Consider the following 23,416-nt stretch of genomic DNA (forward strand, 5'->3'; position numbering starts at 1 on the left):
AAAAAAAAAAAAAAAAAAAAAAAAAAAAAAAAACTGAGAAGAAACATTCACTAGATTTTTTTCAACGCTTTTGACTAAGATCTTATGAGAGCCAACAAAGGTTCCATCAGTTCAATCCACCAGTGATCCGATGCGATGATCCCGAAGCAATCATTGACGTAAGGCATATTTTCTGCAAGCTTTGGGTCCTGGCTTCTGTTTTACCGAGTTTATAATGGACCGTAGGTTGATTTAAATTTCTGACCGAACTGTTTTCTAACGCTTCAGTCAAATAAAACACAAATTTATTGAGTTGCGTTAGCTCGTAAAACCAGTCATTCTATTGATTTTGTGCTCCAATTTCTTGCGAAACTACAAACCTGATATCGAAACTTGGCTGTTTTGAAAACGCCTTCAAATTGCGGCGTGATACCTCACGCATTCCGAGAGTTCGAATGGTTGTATCATTGCGCCTTAGAAATGCGACGGAAGATTACAATTGAAATAGCCCTCATGCACGCTGGGCTTGTCAATTTCCTCTGACACTTTTGCAGTGGTGAATGCATAGCTGAAGTGCGCTCCAGCTAGAATTGTATTCAGCACATGGGTATACATTACGACTCTATGCACTCCATGTAAATACCCTTTGTCATTTTAATTTGTCTACAGTTGGCTATAGGCCCCACAGGGATTAAAGCCATTAAACCAAAAAGGAGAAAATACGCAAACGGGTCTTCTGAACCCGCCCCCCCTTTGCATATTGAAAGTCTGTATCCTCCTAAAAATATGTAACGCTTCACGCGACCTTCATCCCAAGAAGCAAAATCAATCCTCGATTTTTCCCTTATTATTTTTTTTTATTTTTTATTTTTATTTTTTTTGTATTCGTGAAAAAATTACAGGCGACAAAATCGGAAAAAAATACCTGGCTGCAAAATAATTCGTCCGAAAATTTTTCAATCACCAAATTCAAAGGAAGGTAAGAGAGATTGTGGGAGAATATCATGAAAATATCCCATTTTCCGGATCATGTATTCTTCCTTCTTGTCAAATATGTTTTCTTCGCCGATTGGAGAACGCTACTTTCAAGGCGCGATTATTGGGCTGCTGACGTGGATTAAAAACGTTCAGAGAATGGGAAACGGTTGGTTTCAGCGGACGAAGCCCCGTAAACTCGACGTGGTACTCAACGTCTTAGCGTCAAATAATTTTAATCAGAGTATCTAGGACTCTTCAATTCTTTGAACGTGGGGCCAAATATCGAATTCTTCCGAATCGCTGAACAAGTGAATTGACATAAATAACACTATATCTCAGGTCGGCCTATAATAAAAGAAATAAGATTTTCTGAGAGACGTTACACTTCGTACACTACAATCATAATTGCTCTTAAAGCGATAAAAAAGGAGTAATCCTCCATTCATTTTTATCAAGCTTCTTCCTAATGAGTTTTCATTCAAACTTTCCGTCGATTTAAAGTTTTAATGACCTCTAAACTCAACAGTTGGATCACTGTGCGCCAAACCGCGCTATGACCGTGCAAAGAGTTCGCTGTTTATTTTGCGGGTTCCTACTTTTATGCACATGTTTGCTGAATGCATCACGAGGCAATGGCCTCGTATCGAGGGCGAAAGTGAAAAAACACACCCTTAATATCTCCGCTGTGTCGTCCCATCATATCCGCCATGATTTTCATCAAAATGAATGATTATCATCACTTTGATGGCCAAAGTGCAAAACCACCTTTCTATATTGCGACGTTCCAAAATGTCTACTCCTGTTAAATTATTTTGAACAAAAAGAAGCCAACGTACTGTAGCTTGAAGTTAAAGAATATCCTCTATCATAGAAGAAAAATCAAAGAGGGGATAAAAGAATTACCTACTTTGATTAGTTTTCCAAGGAAAAATTAAGGATGACAAGAAGTCTACAGCGTTGCAACCCCAAACCCCCCCCCCCCCCCTATAATTGCAGTTTTACTACGAGAATCTTGGGCATTTCTAACTGGAAATTTTACTAATTTTTCCTCTGCTCTCATGCAAAAATCGGGAAAATTTTGGACGAAAATGGCACAGGTATATTCTTGTAAAAACTTGAATTGTTTGAGTCAATTTTGCAACCTTGTAATGAAGTTACGTTCCTTCGTTCGGGGAACGACGTAATATAGCTCCGCTAACGTAAGTGCGTATCTACAATTATTCGAAATGACTCACGGAAAGCATGCAGTGTTATGGACTACACTGCCGTGCTAAGGAAGAACGCCGTATAAATATTCGAAAGTTGCCAAATTTCCATGGACAAAATATTAATTTTCGGAAAGAGTTATGAATAATTTCCTTTGAAATTTTCAGGAACTTTGGGTGAAAAAAATTATCTGAAAAATGGTAGAAGAATATTCGTAAGGAAATTTGCGTTTTATCAAAGGAAATTCGGCAAGACCTGAAAGTTCATGCGGCGTTTTTTCTTAGCATGGCAGTGGAGGTTTCACGTGAGAATAGAGTTACGCCTTTACGGCAAAGAAGCGACGATTAAGTCGTCTTCGTTTTCAGTGGATTACGACAATCTGTTGCTCTGCCTCTTGCGGACTTTGCGTCCATCTCGCGGACTGGCATGTTTGGACGAAGACTGGCCAGTGGCCTTGTTTTCCGAGTGTAAACAATAATTAGCTCTGCTTTAGACTTCAGGTGCCATCGGCGGCGCCTCGACGCGTTAGTCGCAATCATGGGCCTCCAACGAGAGTCTAAGTTCTTCGTCCTAGTTTCGCTGCTCTGCATCGTTCATGCCCGCAGCAAAAAAGCAGGTCTGTTAGATTTACATCCCTCTTAGCCGTTAATCTTTCGCGATCTTCTCTTACTATTTATTTTTAAAATCCCATGAATTGTATTATTACGCCTCGTGAAAATTCCTCTGGTTTTCAACCTCGCTCTCATCATCTTCACAGCTGCCTTCAAAATTTCAACTCTATAGTCCGTGCATAGAAAAGGAAATGAAAGAGAAAGAAGGAGAGGGAGAGAGAAAAAAAACTTGAGCCGTGCTATACTGCCGCGTGCTAAGGAAAATCGCCGTATGAGCAATCAGACGTTGCCAAATTTCCTTGATAATAACGAATTTCCTGGTCAACTTATGACTATTTTCCTTCGAATTTTTTAAATAATTTTATTCGTAATTTCACCCACAGTTCCTGTAAATTTCAACGAAAAATATTCACAACAGCATTTTGTTGAAGAAAATTTGGCAACTCTCGAATGTTCATACGGCGTTCTTCCTTAGCACGGCAGTATACAGCCATGCGATGGAAGAACGCTGTATGAGATTTTAAGCGTCGCCAAATTTCCTTGGACAAAGCACGAATATATTGGTAAACCATGAATATTTTTCTTCTAATTTTTCAGATAATTTTGTTCGCAATCTTACCTGGGGTTCCTGAAAATTTCAAGGAAGAATATTCAGAAGTTTCCTCAAAAATAAACATTTTATCGGAGAAAATTTGACAACTCATGAAAGTTCATACGGCGTTTTTCTTTAGTGCGGCAGTATACCATTCTTACAGGCTCGGACTGGCCATAAGGCCAATCTGCCGTTGGCAGATACGCCCCCTTGGCGCGCCAAAAACGCGCCCTTCTTACAGATAGCAAAATAATAAGAAGAAAAAAAATTACGACCGAGAATATGCGAGGAAAATTTTTTAAATGAACGGAAGAAGAGAGAGTTAGGAGTAAAGAAAGGTGCTTTTACGCATGAAAGTGGTGAACAGAGGTCCAAGAACTACTTTCTGCAGCGTAAACAATTTTCTGTGAAATTTTCACGTTCTTGTTGACATACAGACGCTTCATCATCCCCCTCCTTCATTCGCTATGTGTAACTCCCTTAGAAGCGATGGTCGGTTCGATGTTTAGGCATACGCTGTACGCACCCTTTATAGACCTCTGGAGAGATCTTTAAACACATTTCTTCCTTTTAAAAATGACTATTGATTCGGACATACCCTAGCATATCTCGGGCAAACTTAACCCTAATTTATCTCGAAACTCAAAAATAAGAGACATCTAAAGTGTAAACGCGATACAATCATTTGCGCAAGATGGATGTCCACATTGCTTATGAAAAATGTAAGACGCGATGGCGTGAGTCGTGAACACGCACTGCTTTGCTCTAGTTTGAAGCAACATTACAAATAAGACAAACGCATGCAAACACAATATGGATATAAAGCGAGGGAAAGGATGCGCATTAACGACGGCGCAGAGATACAACTATTCGTACTTGATGGACGTCCGTGCTGCATCTGAAAAATTGAAGGCGCGATGACGCGAAGCGTGAGCTCTCCATGCTTTGCTTCACGTTCAATTTTGCAATTTTTACTCTGTGCGATCAATAAACTTTAAACCTGAAAATAGCGTAAACTTGTTCTGATTTGCCAAAATTTTCTGAACCCCCTCCACGTAGAGAAAATACATATGAGTGAAATTCCCTACCAGGAGATATCACATTACGCCTCTTGACCAGCCAAGGGTCTACGCCCTCAGATGCGAGTTAGTCCGACCCTGCACTCTTAGCAAAATTGGACGCATTTAAATCAAAAGAAACCAGTGGCGAGGCATGAATGATCGATTATCGACATTTCCCCATTTGAAGCTAAGGTAAAAATTGTTAACGAAAAGTTTTTGCAACTTGTCAAAGAGGTTGTTGAATGATCTTCGAATAACTTTTGATGAGCTAGAGGTAATGGTTCTATCTGCAGCTCGTGGACTTCTGTACGATATTGTCCAGAATCATCTAAATTTTCAAAAAGTGCCCGCTTGTTCGATACCCAATTTGCTCATTCATGCATACAAGGAGAAGCGCATGAAAGCTTTAGCAGACATTTTGGAGATGAATCAAGAATTAGATGAAGAATTTATGACTTAAATCACGGCACCTTAATCACGGGATGACCTTAATTACGGCAACTATTTATTGTCCATGAGATGCAGATGGTTCCATTTCCCTAGCTCATCAAAAGGTATTCGAAGATCAATTTCATCAGCCACCCGTACGAACCACGTTTCTAGTGACCCGTACTTGCTTCGCACGTATGAAACATACAATCAGAGAAAACAGAATTCATCTTACAATAATCAATAATCAGTAGGACATGAATCGTTGCGATGTATAATACGACATTATAATGCGGCATTACTATTGTAATTCATTTTAATGTTTAGGGGCATTATAAATCATTATTGCCACGTCGGAATGAAATGTTGTAGACTGAATTGAAAAGCATGTTGGCAAAATTTATTATAAAAATAGTATAACATGTAGGTACATAACATAAAGGTAATACAAATTAAATGATTAGAGCGTGTATATTTCATTACATTATAGGTATATTACAATCATTTTTGAAGTTTTGGTTTGTCATTTTATCGGGCTTGATTGATAAGGGGTTTTTGTACTCACTTTTTCTTCCCGATGGAGATTGATGTTTTATTTTCAAGCGATGCGCATTTCGAGCTTTACGCTCATCTTCAGGCTACAAATAGAAAACTTGTACCGCGGCGCGGATACGCGTCAAACAACGAAAAACTAAAATACGAGCGCACAACCGCACATTTGTCCACTATTGCTAAAATTATTATGTCCAGCTCAGGTGATTACACAACAGTGATAACACGATCGTGGTCCGGTTTCGTAATTCGGCCGTTTTTACACCAATTTTTTTATATACGTTTTAATAATTTTAGCAATAGTGGACAAATGTGCGGTTGTGCGCTCGTATTTTAGTTTTTCGTTGTTTGACGCGTATCCGCGCCGCGGTACAAGTTTTCTATTTGTAGCCTGAAGATGAGCGTAAAGCTCGAAATGCGCATCGCTTGAAAATAAAACATCAATCTCCATCGGGAAGAAAAAGTGAGTACAAAAACCCCTTAACAATCATTTTTGTCATTGTTGGAAATTTTGATAGTTTGAATTTTGATAGTTGATAGTTGATAGTTTGAGAGTTGAAAATTTGGTTATTTTATTTAGTTAAGGTGATTCGATAGACGCCATATTTTGTGTCAGAATGGCATGCGACTTTTCCATCAATTGGTTCCATTTTTTCATTTACTCATCATTTTTCTCCAATTTTAAGTTTCGCAATTCTGTTTTCAGGAGACTAAAGCACTCACTTATCAATTTGTATATTTATATTGAGTTAAGGGTAGAGACGTATTCCTCACCGGAATTGAGGAATGGAGGTGTTACAGTATGTCCGGCATTAGGTTCCATTTCGACATCAGCGACGATCAACGCTGCGATACTGGAAGCCAGTCTTCCGATATTAAATCCCTAGCGGGGAAGAAAAAAAATGCCTAGATTTCGCTAAAAATCCCTAAATCCCCAGATTTGCTCAAATATACTTAAAAAATCCCTAGATTTTGCAAAAAGCGCCATTTTTTTATGAAGAATCATGATGTCATTCGATGTAGCGATTTGCAATATTTAAATCTGATTGGCTCGTTTGAATTTTGGCGCTCTCTGAAAGCAGTGCTAATCCAGACCAATAAAATGAAAGAATATTAGTTGATTTCTTATTATTAACAGGTTGAATGCAGTTGAATGTCAAGTACATCGAAGGACACAATCGTTTTAATTTCCGGCTTATTTGCGGGGAAAATAGTGTTGCCAAAAAGGCCTACAAAATATAGATGAAAAAATGTTTTCGATTGTCGAAGCTATAATTGAGGTTAAAAAGTTGATTTTTGGTAACTTTACCTCATCAAAAAAAAATCCCTAGATTTCCTGAAAAATCCCTAAATCCCTGGAAATTCCGGAAAATCCCTAAATCTAGGAATAAACCCTTAGACATCGGATGGCTGTTGGAAGCATTAGAGTCAACATTTGAAACGCTGCTGCAGAATTTGCCGGGAGTATAATCGAGTGTTGAAAGTCAGTAGAATTGAACAATGTAATAATTGCTTTCCGAAATAAGCGTTATAATAAAAAAACAACGAATCTGAACTGTTAATACTGGAACACACCTTCTGTAAATGTACCTTGCGAGAGATAAGTAAAAAAATAGATGTACTGGAGGAGAAGTGCTTCTCCACAGAGTTTGAAGAAGGAAAAAAAATGCCCAAATTTACTTACTTCAGCATTTTCGGCAAAATCACTGCAATTTCCGAACCTTTTTCTGGCCAGGGGCCAAAATTAAATGATTATGAAGGGCCACTTAGATGTTGTAGATAAAAATAGGACTGTTGAAAAAGTCGCCGTTTTCAATAAATATGTTCCCGGAATGGAAGAGTTAGGTTAAAAAATTTAGAGTTAAAAAATTCCCATGAGCCGAGTGCCGTAGGTTAAGGGCCCGTTCGCCAAAACTAATCGGAACTGTATGAATGAATTGCTCCTTTTAAAAATCAAAACAATATCGAATTGCGATATATTACACAGTTAAGATAGGGCTATGTCCTGTCGTAAGCGGCGACATACAGTCGATATCATTTCAATAATCGCCCCAATGGCCACGATAGTTGTTAGACGTTTACGGTTTCCCTGGTAACCTTTGTTTGCTATCAGCTGATATCGAGTAAATGACTAGGAAGCTCCAACCCAGTGGTTAAAGCTTCCTTAACCGCGAAAACTTTAAAATTCAAATTTTCAAATTTTGAACGTAAAGTACATTTTTTCCATCACGAGATAAAAGCACAAACAAGTTTTGAATTGTTGACTGTATCACCATGATTCCAAAAATACAATACACAACATAGCATTGACTAACAATAAAACAGTATGCAATAAAATAAAGTCATGACAAGGAACATAGCCGAAAATGGCGCCGATTCCCATCAACCAACGCGCGGTCTCTACAATGTAACATGCTGCATTGATACTCCCCAGCTGGGACCGTCCGGAATAGCAGCTCTAGTGCAAGCACCAGAGCCGAAACCGACTATAAGGTGTTCGTTACGAACAATTTGTTTAACGATCCTTTTCCCAAGTTTTAAACGGTAGATCAATCGATACATCGCGAAGCAAACAAACGCCACTGATATCTATAAATACCCATTCTGACATGAGCCTTCTAATACATGTATTCTTATGCATTTCAAGACTCATATTACGATGAATATAGCTCCTTTCGATTGAAATATGGCTAAAGTGCGAAATCACTTTTCGCTAATCCGAATTAATTCTCTGCTTCGCTTTTATTTTTTCGCAGGTGAAACATACTGACTAGTCTGATAACAGAGTGGAAAAATCAAAGAAGTTTTCAAGAAATTATGCTCTCTTTCTCTAGCTTTCTAAAAAAATCCCATTGGTCATAGGACATTTTTCGTCAACGATTTTTTGTCCGCGCACCTGTTTTTTCCAGTAATTTACATCCGCGCGTTTTTTTCGGCACGGAGGTTTTGGTCCACGTACCAGTTGAGACCCAAAGTTAATTGGTCTACATGTAAATACAAACGACAATTGCTCACGACGTTTTTGGATGAAAATGTATAATGTCTTGGAAGAATAAGGGTTTGCGGCGGGCGGGCGGTTAGCGCGAACCGCGCATGGCGTCTACAAACCTAAGTGAATACTTCAAGCATTGTGCAATGCGAGAAGTAACCACTTAGGTTTGTAGGCGCCTGTGAGCCTCTCACGCTGGCAGAACGCAGAACGCCGGAATCCGCTCTGTTAGGCTCTAAAATACTCGCACAGTCAGCGTTTTTTAACTGACGATTTTGAAATGTTTGCACACTCTGCAATTCTGCATTGATTATTCTCATTTAAATCGATGAAAAAAAAACAAGTATCAATATATCAAAGGAGAGTAATAATATAATGTGTCTTTTAAATATTGGTGGTTCCGTGTGAAATTTTATGATTTCCAAGGCACTTTAATTTTTTATTTTACATTTTGTGATTTTACTGTGCTGCAGCGAGGTGTACGCGCAACCGAACGCTCAACATTTGACGTATTTGACTCTAAAAGATCGATGTACGGGTTAAAAGTAAAGATTGCGTGGTTTTTGGTTTTTTTTTTGGCCATTGCTTGGAAAAGGTTTTACAAATATCTGTCACGTTTTAAAAATATAAATGTTTACAAAATAAAGTAATAACTTGGTCAAAAAAAAAATAAATAAATAAAAAAAAAGAAAAAAAAGTACTTATACAGATGTAAGGTATATTGTATACATCGAATATTTTAAGGATAGAAATAAAACCATATATTTACCAATGACAATTTAAAAAGACGAATCAAAAGGAGAGAGTAACATTTCATTGAGAAAATGAGCAACCACAACAAAACCTCCTTCTCTCTCAATTTCATATTGTCAAGAAAATTTTACATACTTACCGACTAAAATATAACGCTTGGACCAAGTTATTGTTGCTTATTTTACGTTATGTGGGCGAAAACTACTGGAAAACAAAGGTGCGCGGACAAAAAATCGTTGACAGCCAGAAATAGTGGTTCCTTATTGCAAAAGTTGGTCTAGTTATAGCTAAGTAATTGATAGATTTGTGGTTTTTTGTACCGCATCAAACAGCCATAGTATAAAGTAGTATGCAATGGCAAGGCGTGAATGATCGATTATCGATATTTCCTTGTTTGAAGCTGTGGTAAACAATCAATTATTAAAGCGGTCGCTGCGAACACCCTGTTTATCGGTCCTCTCCCATAGGTTGAAGTGGCAGATCAATCGATACATCGCAAAGCACGCCACGCTACTGGTAGCACGGTGCAACTTGCTTAATTTTTCTCAATCTCCGCCTGAATCAGTTTTAAGAGTTGCAAAATAGGCGAAAGTTTTCCATTGGTCTATAAATAATAAATGTTTCCTTGCATTTTTGCATTTATTTATTGGTAGAGATTTTTTTTTTTTTTTTGGTGAAGGGGGCACAGTAAGGAATGCGGAGGGGAGGGGTAGGCACAGAATCTTTGCCTCTTTTTTGACGATTTCTTCTCGCGAATATCTGGCAGGATAAACTTCCAAGTTAACCTTTACTTTTCCCCGTGCATTTAAAGAGATGTTGTCATATTCATACTGAAATTGAAAATGCCTTTCTTTTATTTCAGTTGACGAGGACGGGTTCCAATGTCCAAACACGGGCACGGCGTTCAATACCACCCTCGCCGCGTACTTTCCTGATTATGAATCCGGCCAGAAATCTGATCTGGTAGATTCTCGTGGCAAAAAATTGAGAACATTACAGGTATGCTACAGGTATTAAATATTATCTTGGTTAATTTCAGTGATTTTCGTCAAGCGAATCATGTTCTAAATGAAATTTCGGTCAAGAAACATGTACCGGTCTGCTGAAATCCGTATCTTGTCTACTGATCCATTTTTTCTTGAAACCATTCAAGTGGTGGTTTTATAGTTTTTATCTGATTTATTTCCTTTTGATTTTTTGTAGGATTTCTTGGACGACAGGGCAGAATACGTGACGGCATCGATGGACGCCGAGCTTCACATTGAATATGGCACTCAGTTGTGCCTGCCTGAGCTCAACCATCATTTCGGACGCTTCATACCAATCGAGGTAAGAATTATGATTTGCCCCTCCTCTCTTCACGTCATTTAATTGCCCAAAGTAGCATGGGCTTCTATATTCTGCCTAGCACTAATTTAGAAATTGTCTAATTTCTAGACAGAAAAATAAAATAGAAAGGAAATGGAAAGAAAATAGATGTATCAAATAGAAGTAAGAAAATTATTAAAAAAACTTCTATTTTCTGTCTATGTTCCGGACACTAAATACAAGGAAAACAGACAATTTTGTCATCTACATTCTGTTTTTTTTTTCTATCTGTTTTCTGAATTTTAAATTTTTAAGAAATAGATAAAAAAATATCCAATTTTTCTTTATTTTCCATCAGGTTTTTGAATATTTTTTCTTAAGGAAACAGCCGTATCAATTGTCTAGACGAAAAATAGATGCATTTTGTAGAAAGAAATAGAGCTATTTTCTTTGGTAAATAGTGACACTCACTTTAAATTTTCTGTCTACTTTCCATAATGCTAGCTACTTTTTCTTTATTTTCTAAATTTTTTCATTAATTTTTTTTTTTTTTTTCATGCATAAAATATTTTCATTTTGCTACTTTGGGGGTTTGAAACGTCGATTAAAACCATCAAGTAAACATATCGTAGGGAGAGGGGATGCATTAGACGCGTTCACTCATGATGGACACATTTTTTGCGAAAGCCCTGTCAACACTACTAGCAAAAGTTCACGGAACTTTGCGCGAAAGTTAAGTCTCGTAAACCGATCTCTGTGTGAACAACGCCTTCCATTTATAAGAAATGAACGAAAAAATTATGAAGGAATAAACATAAATGTGGTTTAATAATTTTAATCTTCGCCGCCGCGCTGACCTCACTATGTTTTGCGCAATGCGTGAAGTATTCGCACAGTCTTGTAGGCGCTATGCGTTTCACGCCGACCGCTGCGGACCGCGCTGTGTTTGACGCAATGCGTGAAGTATTCATGCAGTTTGGTAGGCGCTAATATGTGTTACATGCCGACCGCCGCCGCGCCGCGCGCCGCGGGCTTCGCCTTTCCATGTGAAGTCCTCGTTATCATTGCTCTCTGCGCCGCGCCGCTCCAGGCTAAATTGCGTGTTGGTTTCTCTCTTAACTCGACTAATTAAAGGTGGGTGCTGTTTTTTGTATCATCGAAAGACGACAAAATTAGAAATTACCATACCTTTACTCTCAGGAAATGAGAGACTTTGTGACCTTTCCTAGTTCGTAATTTTTTTCTGAATCCGATTTTTTCTTATACCTGCATCTGAAAAAAATTCAGAATTTGCCGCCCCCTTTTGCTGCCATGGGCCGCGGCCCATGTTGCCACCCCCTAAATCCGGCCCTATGATCATCCTTGACAGATTATATTCTTTTTTGCAATTTTCTAGGTAAGAGACTCATCTATAGAACTTACAGGACTGGGATTTGGTCGAGTTGATATCTGCGTAAGAACCGAAGAGGACAGTTACGACAATTCTGTCAATCGAGACTTGACTACTGCAATTCTGCAAGAGTGATGAATGAAGGTGCAAAGTAAGTAATGCTGGCATGTGCAATTAAAAAGTGTATTTAATGTAGGGCAAGTGATTAGAGAGGCCACTTGTGTAAATAGTTTATTTAAAGCTGAATTGAAGCAGCATTTTAATGTGGCAAGGTAACTTAGAATATGTCTTTATTTCTGTTTGTCCTCATGATTTTTCCACTAAGATACAGTAATGTGCTATTTTTTAGATTTTTGATTTACAATAAATATTTATGAAGTTTTCTATCTACGGTTACTCATAATTTGTTGGCATTCCTAGAGAAGGATAATTTTGAGGGATAAGGAGCAGCTAACCACATGCAACAATAACCACTCTGCTGTGGTATGCTCTGTAAGATTCCTGCGCATTTGACTACCTTCTATATAACATAAGGTCAATTTGGATGGTTCTTGATGCGCCATTCTGAGGAATATGATTCAGTTTTTTGTTACTAATTATTTCATGTAAAGCATTCGGAATACAATTACTTTTTCAAAGGAGAAATTACCTGCTGCAAATACTTTGGATTCTTGGGGTGTTCCATTTAAATGTCCGTTTGAGGATTGGATTAGTTCATCAAGTGAAGCAGTGCGGCACTTAACCAAAATTTCTCTTTTATGCATGAAAAAGTCAATTCCCTTAAAATGAAAAGCTTATTCTTTGTACATAGACACTGAATAGTTTTGGCTTCTTATAATCTCTACAGTGCTCCTTCTACAGTCAGTCGAAGCTGCAGATTTTCATTAGTTCGGGGATGTTGTCATGAATAGCTGTTTAGCAGAAGCATTTTGCAAGCTGCTGAAAATAGATAAAAAGTCAATGTTCCAGATTTTCCACACTTCGACTGATTGAGGGAAGATGGCTGATTATGTGGTTGTCAAGGCAACAGCTGTGTGGTATATAATTTCTTACTACAGCTTGTTTGGAAATATTACTTTGTCAATGGAACGGTGAATAAGATCTGGAGGGAAGCAATGATGATTTAATATTTTCATGGAAATCTAACAAATTAATTGATATTTTAGAATGCTGCTGCTTGAATATTCATATTCATATGCTAAGTACGCACAAAGTTGTTGAAAGAAGTTTTGAAAAACAAATTTCATCGTCTCAACGAAAATGAATACACTGTTCAATTTTTTTTTAAAAACCAACAAAATTTATTGTAATCCCAATAAAGCCTTTGAACAAAGTTTAAAATGTACCAACCAAATGGAATCGATTGGTCTCACATTCAAACAAGCTAAGTCCTAAGGTTAAATCCTTGAACATGACATCATTCAAAATGTACTATTCATTCTTATTGATAATTAACTTATACCTTAAACTTGATAATTCAACACATTAAACAAATATCAATTTTAGAAAAGCAGTTCTTCATTTCAAATATCCTTAATATATTACTTAACTATAACATGAACCGCAACGTTCTTCCTGAGGAAAGTAGTTAATGCGTTTTAAAGCCACATGATTAAGTATTCTGAACTAGAGAAGTTCAGTTCGAGGAAGACTTGTATTAATAATACATATTTACAGATTACTTTACACAGCAGAAAAATGTTTGTAAGCAATTGTGCATATGGGATCTCAGAAACAGATTAGTTGACATTGACTATGTTTAGCAATGAAGAGCTATTATTTCTGGCTCATCTCAGAAATGGACGTATTCCTGTCAAACAGAACTATGTGCATTATGACGTGAGCTCTGTTATGTACATACTCATAAGGGTCTCTGGACTCATGCCTTAATGCACATAGTTCCATTTGACAGAAATACGTCCAGACGATGTACATGCCTTTAGTTTCTTTATGCAGATTTTCTGTATGCGCTTTTTCTCATTTTTCTATGGATGAGCCAGAATTGGACTACATTTTGTAATTTGGAACTATAAATTCTAGACCGTTTAAAAAGAACGTATGTGCCATTAGTTTCCCTATGCACATAAGTGTTTTTACAGATGAGCCAGAAATTATAGTTCCTAAATGCAAAATGCAGTCCAATTACTTGTTCCTTATTACAAAGTGTAGTTCACTTGGACTGAATGTTATAAAATTAGTTTGAGTAAAGTTTGAACAGTATATCATTGGTAAAATTTAAAAATCCTGTACCTCGATTGTCATGTTTGAGAAATTCTGATCTTACTCCATTTTTTTTTTTTTAAAAAAAGTAACGAATATTTTTGCATGATGGTTTTAAAGATCTTTTTAGCTAAAGTAATGCATTTTCAGGCAGAGTTTTAGAACTTAAAAATGTTAAGTCTTCTTTCATTCATTTAAAGAGTATGTAACAAGAAAACTACAGATCCTTCAACCAAGGTGTGAGATTTTCAAGTTGCACTCGTCATATTCAACTTTTGTAGCAGATCCGATTTTGTATTTAAAATGGATATGGTCTTCATTGATTCAGGAGCAAGAAAAATAAGTAAACATCATAATGTACGAAAGTTTATCCATTATTTATTTACGACAAAAACTCTTAAGAACTCCCAATGATTTGAACTCTTTTGCAGAAATTAATTAATTTAAAGAGAAAAGTAATACCTGTTAATCAGTAGCATTTTTACTTGCTTGTAAGGAAAACAAATAAATTAAAACATTTACCTCAACTTCTAGGAGTCTCATTAAATCTGCTGATATAAATATTTTAAAGTTGTATGATCAATGCTACATGTGATACAACAACTGTTTGAGCAAGGTTTGATACAGCAGATCAATTGAATAAATGACAGCTCTCCTGTTCTACCAAGGTGAAGAAAAACGCTGTATGAACATTCGCATTATGCCAAAGTTGTCCCAATCAAACAGCAATTTTTGAGAAAATTTGGGAATATTTTTCCTTGAAATTTCCAAATACTTTAGATTCAATTGCAGATGATCTTTTCTGAAAAACTGGAAGAGGTACATTTGCAAATTTCCCTAAAAATTCTTATTTTTATCCAAAGAGATTATGCACAGCTGAAGGCGCATACAGAATTTTTCCACAGCATGGCGGTATTGGGAAAAAATGAGAGCAAAAAACAGATTCTTAATGAATGAAGCATAATAATACACAAGCCAAGAATTTTAAGGAGATAGTCTTTGATAAACCCACCCGTCTTCTCCAGCATGCACCAATTTACCGTCGGGTTTCTCGTCCGGTTTCTGTCTGCGGAAAACAATTCGATCATGCAATCGGTCACTTTGTCCTTGCCAAAATTCAATCCATTCGGGTTTTAACTGAAATCCACCCCTGCAAGCAATATAAAAGTGAGAGCTTTTTAGTGTGAATGCATTTTATAGCCGATTGGCTAAAAAAAGCGGTTTCCATGAGACATTTGGAGCATTCATCTAAAATTCCAACTGCTCTCAGGCATAAAAAAAAGAAAAAGAAAAAAATTAAAGAAAATATCTTGCATTTTCAACATATCAACAAAAATCAATATTACTTGGGCAGATTCGAGCAGAATCTGTCAACTTAATTTATCTGATGTTTTATTTGTTAACAAAAAAACTAAGCAACTCTGAAAATTGAAATTTTCTGAGTATATTCTTCATGATCTAAGGCAAATTCACAGAGAGCTTAAAGGCATTGAATAGTTAAGTTCTTCCTTAAAACAAATAAAACATTAGAGAAAACTAGGCGACATGAAATTCAGTCACGTTGATCTAAGTTATGAACGTCCACTTCATGAGCTGTAATTTATGTTTTCCGTGATCATTCGAGTCTGTTATATCGCTAGATCATAATGAAGAATAATGTAATTTTTGAGGAAATAGGAGTTTCCTTTGTTGAATGATAGGACTCAGATATTATTTCAGAGCATGGTGTCTAAGATTCTTGATCATGCTCAACTCAATCCCAGATTTTTCCCTGACTTGCAAGAGCTTATTCCCTAATGAGAAACCAAAGTTTTTTCCCTACTTCCACAGGATTTTCTTGAGAAAAACTATGTATACAATTTTCCGAGTTCTAGATATGAATATTTATTTTTTTTCTCTCTTTGCCGATACTTTAGCACACATTAGAATTTTTCATTCCGAAAGCGTTTTTGATATTTATATTATCTGGTCAAAGAAAGCTTCTCTATTATTCTAAAAATTTAAAGATTCAAGCAGTCAATAATTGTGGCTCAGGTGCGATGATATAAAAATGGTCTTGAAATGGTCTCCAAGTGGTGGAAGAAGAGATTTCTGGTTTCTGGAGCAGATTGTCTGATTTTCCCCTGAATTTTTATGTTCCATAATAAAGCTCAGGGAATAAAGGTCCAAGGCACCATATTCAGAGAGAAATCAGTGTAATAAAATAAAAAATGTTGCTCTCTCGCTGCTTTCAATATGGTACAAGATGCTTACCAATAATCTGGCTTTGGAATGGGGATACTTTCATCCTTGTACTTCTCATTCAAAATTGTTTCTTTTTCAATCAAGAACTCTCGATTAGGGATGATGCTGGACTGATGGCTGCAGAGGGCACTGATCTGATTTGGTCGCGGTCGACTGTGAAAGTAATCCTCACTTTCTTTCTCACTCAGTTTTTCAACAACACCTTCTATTCTTATCTAAAATCATAGAATTAACAGGTGAATAATGTAGTTCTCACTTTCCAACTTTTAAAATTAACTGACTAAGAAGGGAAATTGACCGGAAAAAGAAGTGTGGAATCTAATTCTTCTATGAGACACTATGTTACAGACAAAGTTTAACAACTATTTCCATGTTCACAATATATTTTCTCGACTTCGAATTCCTAATGGGAGAAAATTTATGATTAGTCTAATGCAAAAAGACTCCTGACTCATTTTTGTCCAAAATGCGACTTCTTGGTGCAATTCTGGTGAACTCGGTTCAACTAAATCAATTTCAAATGAGACTAACCCTTAGATGGAGCTTTTAAATTCCAACACATCGACAGTAAAACTACCAAATCACATGTGGTGTTGGAAGATTTCCACTTTCAATTTGTCTTTTAGAGGAAAATAAATCAAGGAACCATTTCTTGCAATTTTCTCAGAATTTGCTTTGCATTGGAGAAGAAAAATCATGGGAGTTTTTGAGTAGGGCTACATTTAAAAGCAATATGACAGGAAGTCTGCAACGCCGCACACTGAAATACGTGGTTTGGGAGTTTCACCGTCAAAATCTAAGATGGTAGGGGCAAAAAGTGAAAATCTTGTAAGGGGATGAAGCAGTTTTTAAGCAAGACTGAGAAGTAAGTAAGGATGCTGGCACTCTTTTCTTATCTTGAATGATTTCCAGACTAAAGTAATCGGTACTTAGCAGCAATGCTGGCTGCAGTCTATACTAAGAGTTATCAATAACAGGTTGGATTTAGATATCAATACCTACTGTCAAAAACATTGAATTTAAGTTGATACTCAATTTTCATAGTTGCTCATTTGATAAACCTCAAGGATTGATTCTAAAGTAGCTACTGAGAAACATAAATAATTCAAACTTCATGCCATAGTTTTTAAGTATGTCTCAAACTTTTGCTGCCAACAGCATGTAGTGCCACTTCTACCACTTTCTACTCTTTCCACATGTATCAATTATCATCAATATCTAGTGCCACTTCTACCACTTTCTACTCTTTCCACATGTGTCAATTATCATCAATATCTAGTGAATATTAAACTTTGAAATTGGTTTTGATATCATTATTAATATTTCTACTTAGATGGCAGTATTGATGCTTCTTTGAGCAATTGAGCGTCAATGTCTCTAGAGGATAGACATATGAAGGAGAAAATATAGAGCTGGATTATTACCTGCCTCCTTAGAGACTCCCAGAAAAATGTTAGGGATGCTTTGGGATTCTCCTCCTGGGAAAAGAAGAAAAAAAGTTAATGTAAAGCCAATTTAAAATTAGATTGTGATGTTCAAAGTTGCCTCAGAAATTTACTACAAATTTTGATGATGATCCTATGTCACGCTCTCATGATTGGTTCGGTTTCTCGGGCAACGGTTGTCAGCTTAAAATTTTCAAAATGATTTGAATCCTCAACACGGAAACGCTTTGCATTCAGAGCAGTTTTTCAACAATAACATAGTTGTTATGAACGGTTGTATGAAGAAAAGCTTCTTATACTTTATGCATCAGTATTCTGATTGGAAAAACTTTGGGATAAAACATTATCCATGCATAATGACAGGAATCCAAAGTATGAAGGAAAGTGGCATCTTTTATGTTGGAAAAGTATGCATGAAGAAGGAACTCAATAATTTCACTAAACGCAATGAAAAATTAATGGATTGGGCTCAAAGCATACTAACCAGGTCTTTTCCTTTGCGACTTCCATAGTTTGTATAGAATTGAAACCCATCCTCCCCGTAACCTTTGAGTAGAACGTATCGAGCAGAGGGCTGTCCACACCTTAAAAAGAAAAGATACAAAAAAACGTGATCAGTGATTACCCATGACTTTGGGAAAGGGTGCAGACACATAAGCTGTTATTGTGAAGATGGGCGTGTATTATAGAAAATATACGAGCATGGATAAACTTCTGTGATGCAACATGTAGCAGACAAGAATGGTTCCCATACAAGATGGTGTAAGAGAACAGAGTTTAAATTCAATTCTGTTTGAAGAATAAAGATAGAAATATTAAGAGGTAGCAAAAAGCCCTCTTTTAAAAGAGTTTCAGTAAGCAACAGGTGGAATATTCGTAGTATTAACCAATATTAATTACAAGATTTCATAAAAACATACTTCGAAACGGTCGATAGACACATTGCATTTGGTTCATGTATATCTCCATTGCAAGCTTGCTTGAACCAGTCTGTGAATACGTGGAATGGATTTTTTGATATCAAGTCTTTTTCCAGAAATACCTCCGTCTTGTCCTTGTAAGGTTTGCGCATACCTAAACAGAGCAAAAAAACACATACTTAAAACAGGGACGGTGAACATACAAAAAAAGATCAAAACAAAAAAAGAAAAAAAAAAATCTGTCTAGTTCGAACTGACATTGTAACCAAAGAAATTTTAACTAACATTCTTGTTTTGCAGTATCTAATTTTGAGATTTTTTACAGTATTATCCTTTCCATTTCCTCAGTTTTGAGGGATTTCTATAATAAAACTCCAGAATTTTCCCAGATTTTTTTAGGGTATTCAAGTGAAAAATAGTTTTGATTAAAATTTTATATGCTTAAAAAAATGAAAAGGCAGAATTTTGAGAACAAATTGAGAGATTTAACACCAAAATTTTCAAGTTTTTCAATTCTAAATATTAAACTATAATTTTCTAGCATTCCTAGGTTGTCTCTCTGTTTCTTTAAAAGCTCCCCCCTCTGTCCAGTCTACAGACTAAATTAAAATGAATTTAAGTTTCTCTCACCCTTTAAATCAAGTGTGTTGGATCCAATTAGGGCCATTTGAAAAGTTAGAACAGACCTGTTTCCAGCCGATAACAAAGAAATCTGTGCTTTTCGATAGGATAATTGCAAATATTGCAACATACAGAGATCCTGAAACAATGAAAACATACATAGTATAGGATCGAGGAAACGTGCACTATCTGAAATATAGTATCACGACTAGAGTAACAGCTATTGGTAACAGCAACTGACAGCGAGGAAAATACACAGATTAATAGAGCTACTCTAAAAACATATCAATGATGAGCTGCGATAATGCATGAATCGGTTTGCAAACTTCCCGTCATGATTTAATGTTAGGCTGACAAAATACTCAATATCATTTTTGGAAAACTACAAAGCACAAATAAAATAGCTTAGAATTTCAAACACGATAAAAAAAAAGTAAAACGTGGGTAAAACAAGGCTAAAATATTAAAAAATTACAAAGGCAAGATGTCTTCAAGATTGGTTGCATGATAAAAACTAGGCTCAGATCGCCTTTCAATTCTGCTTTAAGTATATTTCATAGTTTCTTGCAACTGGAAATTAGCCTGAAATATCAAGCCCATTAGAATTGGTTTCTGTTGGATAGGCACAAGTCCTAAGAATCATGAACCCTTGCCTTTGTTATTTACGCAGGACACTAAGGGCTCATAAGTTTTTGGACTTCCGCTCGTCTTTGCAGACACCGATTCAATTTTGGTCATGCTTCATTCGTTCCTTTCATTTATTTGCAATTTTTTTAATCTTCGAATAGCCTGTTGGCTAATTAAGTATGCACATTCTGTTGTTAGTCACCTGTGCCTCCTTTTGGTCTTCTTGTGTTTTACCTCTTTAATGGAAATAGAGATTACATAACAATCAGCACAGGGCAAGAGAAAAGCCAGAGGAGAAAACACGGTTTATTGAAGTATAAGCGTTCATGTGCGCAGCGCATACACGAAACATAGGACTCATGCACGCCTGCTTTGATATTGACACTGACGGTTTCGTAAAAACATTGACAGTCGCAATGTAAGACTTAAAAATATATTTTATGAGCACATACAAAAAACTACCACTTACTTGGCCGAGCTATACGTATTTAATAAGATGATATTTGGTGGATAAGTGTACGTAAGACTTACTTAGATTACATGCAAAAAGTAAGAGGATCAACACAAGTACACATTACTTACATTCAATTATACAATCAGAGAGACGTCTTTGGAATAATTAGCGCCCAAAGATGAATTGTTAATTGTTTTCTCTTATCATGGCTCCGTCTTATCTACAAAGTAAGAGAGTAAACAAAAACACCATTGCCATATTTACGTATTTACTTTTGGTATTACCTTGATTATACCACCAGGTGTCGCTAGCTGTCAAACCATCAAATTTTGAGGTTAGGAATTTGTTTACCTCCAAGGAAAAATGTGGCCAAGACGAATTTTGGAGTATTCATTATCCCCAGTTATTTTTTGTGAATTAAAGTCGTTCTGAAATAAGTGAAGCAAAATTAGCAGCCTATAATATCATATATTTTAACTAACATCAAGTCAAAAGTCACTTCATAAATCAGTGCTCTGAGTTTCCTGTTAACAACTTTCCATCTGTTACTGAACTTCTCCACGTTCGGAACATGTTTCCCACCAGTACTCAAAGGAAGTCATGGATGTTTTCTGATGAGAAGGACCTCACTCGCCTTCGTGAAGCAGCAAATCGAAAATTCATCGCTCAACACAGGAAGAATATGACAGACGAAGAGTGCGCCCAATACTTCTTGAGTGCCCCCGAGGAAAGTACTTTGATTAAACGCTACGAATATCACATGAGGGAGTTTTGTCGTCGCTTTGTTCCTCCAATGCCCAGGACTGTAGCCGGCACTGCATTCCATTACCTGAAGCGGTTTTATGTGAAAAATTCTGTCATGGACTATCATCCAAAAGAAATTTTAGTAACTTGCGTGTATCTAGCCTGCAAAGTGGAAGAATTTAACGTATCAATTGAACAATTTGTTAGCAACATCAAAGGTGATACTAGCAAAGCTTCTAATATTATTCTAAATAATGAACTATTATTAATGCAGCAACTGAACTATAATTTAACAATTCACAACCCATTTCGTCCTGTTGAGGGCTTTATCATAGACTTAAAAACACGTAGTAATTTACATAACCCTGACAATCTTAGGACTGGCATAGATGAGGCACTGGATCAGCTATTTCTAACTGATGCCTGCTTACTTTATGCCCCATCTCAATTAGCACTTGCTGCCACTCTACATTCTGCCAGGAAAAATAAGGAAAATCTTGACTCTTATGTTACTGAGACACTTTTAGGACCTAATGCTGAGAAAGAATTGAGTGATTTAATAGAAATCGTTCGAAAAATTCGCTCTTTATTAGTAAAACAGCTTGAAACACCGTCCAACCAACAAATTAAGATAATTGAAAAAAAATTGGAAGCTTGTAGAAATCAGGAAAATAATCCAGAAAGTGAGATTTATAAACGAAAAATGCAGGACCTTTTAGACGATGAGGAAGAATTCCAAGCAAAAAAGTATGCTAAACTATTGAAGGAACAAGCTCGCAAGGAAACAAAAATTATCGGAATTAACAGGATTATATCACCATCAGCCTAATATTATCCTTCGAATTAATTCAAATTTCATCATTTTTATAATTTCTGGCAACTATTTTCTTTCCCCTACTAATAATATGTGTTCCCTTTAAGTTTTTTTGCTTCATTCCAAGCTTTCAAAAAACTATGAAAGGACCTTCAAGTGCCATCAAAGTGGAAAACCATTTTGTTATCTTCTAACAACCATATACCAACATTTACCTCTTAAGCAATTTTATTTTAATTTTTCTCTTAGTGTATATGCTGAATAAATTAATATTTAATATGAATTTTCTCTAACGTATAGATTCTAATTTCTGTCCAAGTCCTGCGAGGTTCTTTGCAAAATCCTTCATTTTGTAGGTATCAATGCACTGACTAACAGAAATGTACCAAGTCACATAAAGTTTCAACAGAGATTAAGAGGTTTGAAGTTTTATTCCTCCATAAGACTAAAGTGTCAATGACAAAAATCAACAACTAAGTAATTTCATGTTCAAAATGTTTCCTCTTGACTCTGAATTTTTAACAGGAGAAAATGTATGGCCAGTTGAATTCAAAACTCTTCTCAGCTTATTTTTTTCCTAAATAGATGTATTTCTGCCAAACAGAACTATGTGCATTAGGATGTGAGCCCTCTTATGCATATTTCATCATGGGTCTCAGGTCTCATGTCTTAATGCATTTCTGCAGTTTGGCAGAAATACGTCCAAATAAGACCTTGTGCGTCACTGTTAAAGTCGGTCCATACACTGGGATTTTAAGATGACATTCTAAATATTCGTGCTCAGAATATATGTTGAGTCATTTTCAATGGATGTTGTTGCTCTCCACATTTCTGTTACAAATTGCAAATTTCAGAATTTAACTATTCATTTGTTTTTAAGATTATAGAATTTCATCCCTATTCAATAATACAAGTATTTTTAATCACTTTAATATAAGAAACTTAACAAAGATTTGGTTAGATTTTATCATTTCATATGATTCTCATTGATGAAAATTGCATCGTTGCATTCTTTTAATTTTACAAAGTAAAGATGATACCTAATTTTTTTATTTTATGAGTTGCAATCTAAAATTTTACACATTTTGGGGAAAAATAGTACCTACACATTGCGCAGATCAAATACAAATATTCGAGGCAAATAAAATACTCCCTGGGTAAAAAATTATTTCTTCATGTTTTTTTTCTTTCAGTAAATGTATTTTTATTTTGCAGGGTTACGGAAATGATGCCATAGATTTTCAAGAATACGAGCAAAACATTTAATATGCAGGCATGAAATTTTAAATGAAAAAAAAAAAATCTGACCGAGGGGGGCAACTAGAGATTTAAGACGGGAGAGAAATAAGTTTACTTCACATAATGATGTCTTGCTCTGAAAGTGGCTTGTCCATCCTATAACATAAATGGTAATTAAAAGAAAACCTCACAGAGTAACTAAAATTTAGTCAAATGAAATAAGTGATTCATGGGCTGGCA

At 36.1% G+C, this 23,416-nt stretch overlaps 3 protein-coding genes across 3 annotated transcripts; 2 read left to right on the forward strand and 1 right to left on the reverse strand.

The window, feature by feature from the left end:
• The first annotated feature begins 2,619 nt into the window (after positions 1-2,619).
• On the forward strand, positions 2,620-12,234 carry LOC109035538 (uncharacterized). Its single transcript, XM_019049201.2, has 4 exons — positions 2,620-2,779; positions 10,013-10,149; positions 10,354-10,479; positions 11,855-12,234. The coding sequence occupies exons 1-4, from the start codon at positions 2,701-2,703 to the stop codon at positions 11,981-11,983; spliced, it is 471 nt and encodes a 156-aa protein (XP_018904746.1). The 5' UTR covers positions 2,620-2,700; the 3' UTR covers positions 11,984-12,234.
• Positions 12,235-13,125: 891 nt separating this feature from the next.
• LOC109035537 (pyridoxine/pyridoxamine 5'-phosphate oxidase) lies at positions 13,126-20,550 on the reverse strand. The gene is made up of 7 exons (XM_072301078.1): positions 20,395-20,550; positions 19,308-19,437; positions 18,678-18,831; positions 18,242-18,341; positions 17,737-17,790; positions 16,322-16,527; positions 13,126-15,218 (listed from the first exon to the last, which is right to left on the reverse strand). Exons 2-7 carry the CDS (start codon positions 19,426-19,428, stop codon positions 15,053-15,055), a joined length of 801 nt encoding a protein of 266 aa, XP_072157179.1. The 5' UTR covers positions 19,429-19,437; positions 20,395-20,550; the 3' UTR covers positions 13,126-15,052.
• Positions 20,551-20,696: 146 nt separating this feature from the next.
• Positions 20,697-22,220, forward strand: CycH (cyclin H). Its single transcript, XM_019049203.2, has one exon. The coding sequence runs from the start codon at positions 20,951-20,953 to the stop codon at positions 21,950-21,952; it is 1,002 nt and encodes a 333-aa protein (XP_018904748.1). The 5' UTR covers positions 20,697-20,950; the 3' UTR covers positions 21,953-22,220.
• The last annotated feature ends 1,196 nt before the right edge of the window (positions 22,221-23,416 follow it).

This window comes from Bemisia tabaci, chromosome 5 (assembly GCF_918797505.1).
Source record: "Bemisia tabaci chromosome 5, PGI_BMITA_v3".
NCBI classification, from domain to species: Eukaryota; Metazoa; Arthropoda; class Insecta; order Hemiptera; family Aleyrodidae; genus Bemisia; species Bemisia tabaci.